This window comes from Labeo rohita, chromosome 23 (assembly GCF_022985175.1).
Source record: "Labeo rohita strain BAU-BD-2019 chromosome 23, IGBB_LRoh.1.0, whole genome shotgun sequence".
Classification (NCBI taxonomy): domain Eukaryota; kingdom Metazoa; phylum Chordata; class Actinopteri; order Cypriniformes; family Cyprinidae; genus Labeo; species Labeo rohita.
Window position 1 is genome coordinate 21,165,278 of NC_066891.1, and position 9,637 is coordinate 21,174,914.

Consider the following 9,637-nt stretch of genomic DNA (forward strand, 5'->3'; position numbering starts at 1 on the left):
AGAACATTAGATTTCTCCCCGCTTTTTTCCCCGCCAGCAATAACATAAAAACACACTCTCAGAAATAAAACACTTGGCATTGCGCGTAGCCGTTCATCCAGAACAGAATTTACAGTTCTTCCCTGCATCATTAAGTTCTTGCTTTGGTTGTCTGTCAAGACGTCTGTCTGTGTGGCAGTCAGGATATTTTTTAGGATAATTGAACGCAAGCCAGGTGATAAATAGCTAGGTTCCCAAAGTGTACTTAAAAAACAAAATATAGGTAAGCTACCACACATTAATCTTTAATATTTACTTACTTTTATTTTAAGTTTGTGTTGATGTGCCAAACCTGTGACCACATTTATTTGTATCTATTGACAAAACGAAACGGCTTCAATTGAAAATCCTCTCTGTGGTGATTTACTCTAGGCAAAGACGGCTTTGATTAAATGAAACGCCTGAGAGGTAAAAGAAGGATTTATTTAACCCGTGTAGCCTTGCAGGTTCTCCAGTGATCAAACAGTCGCTGGCTCCCTCAATGCAGACAGGGTGTGTGCTCAATTGTCCTCTCCACGCGTTTGTGGTGCGAGCAATGAGTTCACAGGTCGCAACATCACTTATTAATCTCATTATCAGCGGCCTGTCGAGGAGACTGATTGGCGACCACCTTTCTGAAATTTAAGAGAAATTTACAACACTTGCTTACTTGAAATTATAACTAAATAGGCCTGTCTGAGACGTAAAACCCCTGTTCGATATTTGCTTCGCGCGGAGGAGTTTTTCGTTAATTGTCCCTTTTAAAAATGAATCTACAACTTGCCTAGGAATTTTGTATCGTTCCTTATTATTGTTATTTTAATAATTGCGCTTTAATTTGAGAATTTATTATTATTATTCATTTTCATTAGCACGTGTAATTAATGTAGGTATTTACATACATATTTAAAACTCTATTTTCATCCGAAAAAGGGGAGGGGTGATAACTCAAACAATACCGCTAAGATAACAATATTTCCAACTGAGTATAATGAGTGTGATTATTGTTGTATGATCATACTAAGCTGTCGCTCGTATCTCTTATCTCTCTACAGCTTTTATAGAGAACACATCCAGATTTATCGGGCCATAAAATTGAGCTTTACGTTCTCGCACAGACAGCGAGGTTATTTTACTGCAACATTTTTCTTTTACAAGAAAGTACAAACAAAATCCCAAGCCATTACTGTAAAACATAATGTGCACAGTAGCGGGAGAAAAGCGTTTGCTTATTAGCCCAGTTCTTCCAGTGCTTTGGTTTTATTTGGAACGACTCATTTAAATTCATAAGAATAAAATTAAAATAACGTGTTATTGCACTATAGAACAATGTGCGATTTTTCTATTGCGTATACACGGATTTGCTTTGGTGCCTCTGTCAAAGCAATTTTCCAGCTGCTTTACATGTCTCTTAAAAGTTAACTTTCATCGACTAAAAAAAAAAAACACACACACACACACAGTCGTTTAAAATACAGTGGACTCAGCAAATATAGATCTTACAGGTAGGAGCACACCCCTCCTCCGCAACACACCATCGGTTTATCCCTCATTCTTCTCCTCCTCCATGGGTCCTACCTTTGGAGTGCGTCACGTGGTCCTGCTCTTACAAATAACTCGCAGTAAAGTAGAGAGCAAATCAGAGAACAGTTATATTAGGCATTATCTGCAGCAGCAGCTATCTCCAGATACAGACAAGGCACGGTGACACGTCCAAACGCGGAGAGGACAACTACAAGTTTTTCGTGTGTCGCACACCCGATGAAGTTTGAATTCTGGGCTAAAATCGAGAAGAAAGAAGAGACTGGGAACTTCCACGGCGATATTCAATCAAGTCACTTGGAAAAGAGGGTTCCTGACTTTATCACTAACCGTCCTTATCTGGTGAGATAATACAGCGAGAGCTCTTGGATGAAATTATATAAACCCTTTCCTTGCAGCTATCAACGTTTTTATGTAATCTGCGTTTTCGGCGATAAAATATAGATGTTAGAGAGATTACAGTACGGATTGATTCGATCCCCACAGATGATTTAATGTTTCGGTATAGAGTTTTCCCAGGATATCTGAGACTGCTGCTGATAATTGTTTATATCCCTACGTAAAGATATGGACAGTAATTAATGTGATTTTAGTCTATTAAATACAAATCGAAAGATACAGATAACCGAAAAATCACGACAATTATAACGGTTTGTCCATCTTGACTGCAGCCAATAGCCGATGTATTTTTTCTCCAGTTTATGATTGTTTATAAAAATTCAAAGCATTGTTACAGATATTGGAATATGTTGTTGGACAATATAACAAATTATGTGTTTCATTCAGTGATTGTGAATTGAAAACTATTACTGTTAGATTTTTGTATCATCCTAATTTAATACTAAAAAAATAATTTGATTTGTTATTTTTGGTTTGTCATTAGGAGTGCATTCCTTTTTCTGAGGCCCTTTCTCAAGAAACCGTTGCATTGGAAATTTTGGACTTTATCAAGGTTTTTTACTCCAATTTGGGCTAATTTTACAATTTCAAAACTTGAAAGGATAGCTTAGTCACTGGATACATTATGTATTCGAGTCTGGCTTTATCTTCCAACCCGTCCCCCTACGCACACGATTCCGGGAACTACATCCATCCGTCCGCCAGCTCACCTGTGTATGTGCCCACCACCCGCGTACCTGCCATGCTCCAGACCTTGCCCTACCTACAGACTTGTGAGTCCACACATCAAGCCCACGGGCTCGGCAGTCACCACGCCTGGCCACAGACTGGCACGGAGAACTCCTCTTTCAACCCGGGCAGCCCTCATCCCCCTCCCGGTTTTTCTTATTCGCACAGCCCGCCGGTGAGCAGCAGCACCGGCAGGGACGCCGCGTATCAGAATCCACTGGTGTTGAGTAACAGCGGCAGGGCAGATCAGTATGGAAGTGCCCTGGTGCGTTCCGTCGGTGGCTCCTACTCTAGCCCGTACGCGGCCTACATGAGCCCGGAGATGGCAACTTCATGGACGCCAGGGCCCTTCGACGGCGGCATGATCGGGCTTCAGGGACGCCAGGGAACTCTACCGGGAAGGAGGTCCAGTTTAGGTAAAACGATGATGAATTTTTCTCTTTGATGTAAATGTATGTACACTAAAATAACAAAACGTTTAGGAATGTTTTGTCTGCGTTACTTTATTTAACGCACTTTTAAAATAATTCCACTTAAGATTCTGTAGGATTTGAGTATCAGTGTGTTAAAGTTAGTTATTACATTAGGGTCGTTATTTGGCAATAGTTTAAAATCCATCTTTCAAGTCAGCAGGCAAAAATGGTTGGAATGGAGGGGGTTTCGTTTGATGCTGTGATCTGAACAATTTATTGCGGCGGTGTTGAGGGTTATTTATTGCTGTCTTGGTGTTTATGTTAGCCTATCCTTGTTAGAAGGCACTAGAGTACCCACTAGTTTTAGTACACAGGCACATTACAAAACCTTATCAAAACAAAACTTGATCTTATTCCACTAATACACATCCTTTAATGGGCAATACAATCACTTTAATTTAGATGTTAATTTAATTCCCCGCTATTGTCTGTCCACTTGTGGATTGATGAAAGGGTCCCGTGCACACCTCATAATTGTGAGAGCTATCCAAGCTACTGTCACCTTGATCAAACTTTTCTAAACAGACCATTACGGTCAGATACACATTTAGCGGCCGTTCCCTTTGAAGCCCAGCGCTTTAGCCGGACACATTTTCTTTGATAGTCCATAAAACATCACATTTCTTTCTATAACCGAGGGCGATTTATTCGGGCTTACATAAGCCTCGGCGTTTGCGTATTTTGATGTTTTGCTAAAAAAAAAAAAAAAAAAGTTTAATACATTTGAGATTACAACAGTCCATCAGGAACTCAACGAGATTAAATAGCCAAGACATTTTCAGACTACTTTCAAACTATAAAATGACAACACATAATAATATTACTAAGATTATTAATACGCACGTCTTATTTGAAATAAATTGTTGGAGAGCGTCACGTGTCAGTATCTTGATTGATCGGTGACCCCTGGATCTTTAACACTGATAAGAGCCCCATTGACATTCCGCTCGCCTGAGGCCCTCGTGCCTCGTCAGCCGCCCTAATAGACACTCCAGTGACCCTGAATATGCTCTTATTAATCCATTCTTCATTCCGTCTAGAGTTTTGTCACATTCCATACCGTTGATGCTCAAAAAATCAGGCCTCTCCTAAAGATCTGTTTGTACCAATACAAAGTGTTGAGTTTTTACAGGGCTTTAACAATGAAAAACAACTTGTATTATAGGCTACATTAGGCCTTTTCTTAACATATTAATAAAAGTCTAGTTATTTTATTTATTTATTTTAGTAAATATTGTATGTAGAAATAACAACTATTTGAATGTTTTCCTCCTTTAGATTTTGTTGTGTGCCAAGCTTGCGCGTCAACTTGTTAGAACTCCCTCTTTATATGAAAATCATATACAAATCCATAAAATGTTACAGTAAACCCTGTTACTTTTTGATAAGTATAGCTATGCCTATACTTCAAAATATTTTAAAATGTTTAAATTTTGTTTGAAGTGGCGCAACGCTTAAAGAATTCTTATAACGTATAAAAAATTAAACAACTTTATTTTAATAATCAACGCCTAAAAAGGAAACGGCGCATATTTAAAAACACGAAAAGGTTTAGAAGTCTAACTGATTTCTGATCAGTATACATGCTTAAATTACACTTTTTGACATCAACCTGAGTGATTTTGAGTTTTTATTTATTAATTTACTTACTTATTTTTTAGTTAAATCTATTCATATTTGGCTTTCAAAGAAATAAAACAAGACGAAATAACAAATATGACAACAGTTAAGCCTACACCTTGAAAACATCTTACACTGATCGTTCCCTTCATGTGAACTTTAACGATTATTTCGTCTCGCGTTATATTTTATGATTTTAAAGATCATTGTCCTCTCATAAATCTCTTTGAACCTCGAAGAAAACCTTGGAAAATTAATTAAAAACTAACTGTGTCTCTCCTTTCAGACATGCTGGAAGAGCTGCCGGGTGAAGGGCGTGAGTGTGTGAACTGCGGCTCCATCTCAACACCGCTATGGAGGAGAGACGGTACCGGACATTACCTGTGCAATGCGTGCGGCCTTTACCACAAGATGAACGGCATCAATCGACCCCTAATCAAACCACAGAAACGCCTGGTAAATGCCCATTTGTTAAATATACGTATTTACTTGTTTTTTAGGTTGTACACTTTTCCAAACCAGCATTGTAAAAAGTGGCACGTGCAGTTGTTACATCAAACGGTTATTTGGAGGCCTACGTGATATGCTGATCCCCTAAAATTACCTTCTTTGCTTTGACCTAATAAACGTGATTCAATTAAAAGATGTATGATTCAATCACACTCTTAAAAGTAAAGGTTCCAAAAGGGTGTTTTTGCATTGATGCCATAGAAAAACCAGTTTGGTTCCCTCAGTGAACAATTCTTAAAAGAACCATTTTGAAGAACATTTAAAAAAAAATCTAAAGAACGTTTTTCGATTATAAAGAACCTTTTCTGCATTTGAAAGGTTCTTATGTTCGAGGTTCTTCTTGCAACCATCATTGCCAATAAAGAACCTTTATTTTTAAGAGTGCATATAAAATTATATTTTTCAGATACCTTAAAGCAGTTGATTTAGATGTTAAAACATGAATGTTTTCAAATCCCCAAAGCATTTTTATTGTGAAGCAGGCCTATTCCTCACTGGCAAATACATAAAATTAAATGATTTTTATTAAACAAAAACAAGCTTCAAGCTTAAAAAAAAAAAAAGTATCAAATATCCTGATGTTCCCAGACAAGATGTAAACGTTTTTTGCTGATTTTTCTAAAAATACTTAGCTGATACTTTTACAATATAGTTACACAAAACGAAATTATTTTTGCTCATTTACATTCATATTAAGAGGGTAGTGGATTGATCTCAGGGTTAGTACTGGGGAAGGCCATTGAAAGAGAGAAACTGAGCAAGCCTTCACTGCTGTCCTGTTTCCCAGAAGTCTCTCTCTCTCTCGCTCTCGCTCTCGCTCTCTTTCTCTTATTCCCTTTCTTACTCTCTCTCACACACACAATTCTCTCACTTGTCTCTACCTCTCTGTTTTCATTTTTGCATTCATGACCTTGTCCTTGAGTCAGTCTGTTTTTAGCCCAAGCTGCGCAAAACTCAAAACAACACCAAACTTTATGCTGAATTTCAGCTGAGAAGCTGAATTCTCCTTTGAATTCAGAAAAATAGTGCTTGATATGAATAAACAGGCCTGGTTGTAGAGTTCCCATCCATTTTCTCTGCTATTAATGACCATAGTTGCTTGCATTTAAAATAAATACTGTATAATACATTTCCTTATCTTAGCCACTTCATTTTTTTTAAATATACTACCAAAAGAACATAATCTTTTGATTTACATTTTGCAATTTACATTTTATCTCTCCTTTTCTTGGAGGGGGGTATTTTTTTTTTATCATCCCCTTTCTCAATTCCTGAAAATCTGTGAAAATCAGCCGAATTAATCACCTCCCTAACTTTTTTTTATGTTTGTCTCTGCAGCAAAGCACGTCACGGCGAGCAGGACTGTGTTGCACTAACTGTCATACCAGTACGACCACGCTGTGGAGGAGAAACGCAGAGGGAGAGCCCGTCTGCAATGCCTGCGGACTGTACATGAAGCTCCACGGGGTGAGTTCCTGATTCAGTCTGCATTATTGTGCCATACAAGACTGGCGTTTCCAACCAGAGCTCGATTTGGGAGGGTGCACGCAGTGCGTATGTGCATGTCAGCATGTGTGTGTGCAAACCTGTAATCCACGTGATACAGAGGTCATAGGTGTGTTTTATCGGAAGAGAATGAGAATGCAGAAAGGAAGGGGAGTCGCTTAAATAAGCTTTGTTCTATAAACTACCAATTCTCATTGCTGAGAAAAGAAATAGGAATGAAAAAGGAAATATACTCTAGTTACAACTGCATTTACAACAAGACCCATATTCTCACCCAGTTCAAACACCATTATAAGTGAAACACAAACTCTTGACTGCATAATGAATAATCGTTTTACTTTACTCTTGTTTTAGGTACCAAGGCCGTTAGCAATGAAGAAAGAAAGCATTCAGACGAGGAAACGCAAACCAAAGATGCCCAAAACCAAAGCATCCTCAGGTAAGAGTTGAGAAAAGCAGTTTTTGAAAAGCTTCATTTTTAGACAAAAGCAGACATGAGTGATTTGGATGGAAGTGTGGGAGTGAGTGAGTCAGAGAATGTGTGGAGAGAAATATGGGGTGAGCGAGAGAGTGAAGGGAGGGAAAAGGGAGTGAAAGAGAGAGAGAGCAGTAACAGCACTTTTCTCTGCATTCAGTCGACATGTGGTGCGTGTGCGAACACCAGCGAATGTTTGACGCCATTAATTGTCATTTGCAATAACCAGCGTGTCCAGTTTGCTATTTCTTTATTGTGGCTGTCAGTCACATTTTGTTCTATTTGTCTGCAGGGTCAACAGTGTCTGGCACTACGTCTCCCTCTTCATTGCCTACGTCAGAAAACGCCTCTACAATAAAGAGCGAACCCAATATCGCAGCTTCACCGTATGCAGGCCAAACTGTTGTCTCAGTGTCACAAGTACGTACTCAAGTGATTGATTAAACTGTACTTTTTTCTTTTTGTAAACGTCACCATCAATAAAAGGCAATTATTAAAGATGGGAAAGATAAATGATTGATTCCAGAGTTCCAAGTTTCTTTATCGTCATCAGTGGTTCCATGAAGAACGTTTGACCTCCATGGAACCTTTCCAATGGACAAAAGGTTCCACAGATGATGAAAGCGTTCTTCACACTATGCAGAAAAAGAACTGTCCTTTCAGAATCTTGATTTTTAAAGATAAACTGTTGGAACGTGTGTTCTATACAACATAACACTGTGAAACGTTTTCACCAGTTTCAACTTAAAAACTTAAGTTTTGCAGCTGCCTTAAAATTTTAAGTTAAATCAACTTAAAACTACAAGTCATTTTAACTCATTACAATAAAATGAGTAAAAATGACTTTTACTTTTTACTTTTAAGTTGATTTAACTTGCGAGTTGATTTGACTTGTATTTTTAAGTTGATTTAACTTAAAAATTTAAGGCAGCTGCTAAACTTAATTTTTTAAGATGAAACTGGTGAAAACTTTTTACAGTGGATTAACAATAAACATTATCATTAACTTTTAAATTAGCCAAACCAGTTGGAACGACATGAAAAATCACCTTAATTTTTGAGTGAACTATCCCTTTAAAAATAACATGTCTACTGCAAAGCTGGATTTGACAGCTAACAATGTCTCTCTTTGTTCTTTATAAGGCATCGACACAGTTGGACAGTACCAGTTCAGGACATGTGGATATTAAATATGAAGACTACACATACACCCCGACGTCAATCGCCCCACAGAACTCCTGGTGTGCGCTGTCCCAAGCGTGATGTGAGACTTACTACCTTCTCTAAACCTCTCCAGTGCATTCTGGGAGAAAAGACTTTTAACAAGATCTACCTAATAGAACCTTTACACAAATGTATACAGACGGAGCTTAGGAATGCGAGAGATTGACTGTAATTTGCGCTCGTTGATTTATCATGGCATATCTGTCTGTGATGCCACGGTGGGCAACAAGCGGTGACCCAACTACAGTTCTGAAGTTCCTCAAGCAATGATCGGGAGGACAAAAAACATGCTTTTTATGGCTTCTGAACATGTTTCATGGCTTAGATGTTAATGATTAACTTTTAAGATACATTATTTATGTTGAGATAAGAATGGTGGAGGCACACAAGTCTCTCCCATAATTCCCCTTATCCTTCAGGGAATGCGGCTTTATGGTCGTTATGACTTTAGATCGCATACTTTCCCTGGATGAGGCTTTTAAAAGTTTCGTTGTTGTCTTTGCTGATTCCAGACACTTTTAATGCTGTATTGTATTCCTCCGATGATCTGAAGTGCAATGACCCTCTCTTTTCAGCAAATTTTGAAAAGGGGCACATTTATATTAATTGTTCGAAATTTCGTGTTTTGTTTTGTCCGAATATGTTAACCTAAATTTATTTGCTGTATTTTGTTGATATATATTGGAATTATAGCATTGTTTTATTGCATATAAAATTGCCAAACATCTGCTTTGTGTCTGCACTTGTTTATAGAAATATTGTAATTCTCTTTGAATTTTGTCTAAACTATGAATTCTTTTTTAAATACATTTCAGAAAATGTTTATGGGTTTTAAACAGTAATTTATGGACAAAAGTTCAAAACTATGTGGTAAACAACAACATCAAAGAAAGCCAGATGTAAATCTTTCTGTAAGAATCTTCTTTTTGAAGGATAATTATGGTTAAACAGTCAAAAGGACAGTACTAGTCAGAAGTTTTTGAACAGTAAGATTTTTAATGTTTTTAAAGAAGCATTTATTTGATCCTAAGTACAGCGAAAACAGTAAAAAATTGAAATATTTTTACTATTTAAAATAACTGCTTTCTATCTGAATATATTTTAAAATGTAATTTATTCCTGTGATTTCAAAGTCCAGTTG

At 37.5% G+C, this 9,637-nt stretch overlaps 1 protein-coding gene across 1 annotated transcript; it reads left to right on the forward strand.

The window, feature by feature from the left end:
• Positions 1-1,627: 1,627 nt before the first annotated feature.
• gata5 (GATA binding protein 5) lies at positions 1,628-9,224 on the forward strand. The gene is made up of 7 exons (XM_051095748.1): positions 1,628-1,902; positions 2,444-3,104; positions 5,068-5,237; positions 6,630-6,758; positions 7,152-7,236; positions 7,565-7,692; positions 8,416-9,224. The coding sequence occupies exons 2-7, from the start codon at positions 2,585-2,587 to the stop codon at positions 8,533-8,535; spliced, it is 1,152 nt and encodes a 383-aa protein (XP_050951705.1). The 5' UTR covers positions 1,628-1,902; positions 2,444-2,584; the 3' UTR covers positions 8,536-9,224.
• The last annotated feature ends 413 nt before the right edge of the window (positions 9,225-9,637 follow it).

Excerpts from the sequence above, each read along its gene's own strand:
- gata5 (XM_051095748.1), top strand. The coding sequence starts at position 2,585 with ATGTATTCGAGTCTGGCTTTATCTTCCAACCCGTCCCCCTACGCACAC. Across the intron at positions 3,105-5,067 it reads GGGAAGGAGGTCCAGTTTAG|ACATGCTGGAAGAGCTGCCG; the intron begins GTAAAACGATGA and ends CTCTCCTTTCAG. Across the intron at positions 5,238-6,629 it reads TCAAACCACAGAAACGCCTG|CAAAGCACGTCACGGCGAGC; the intron begins GTAAATGCCCAT and ends TTGTCTCTGCAG.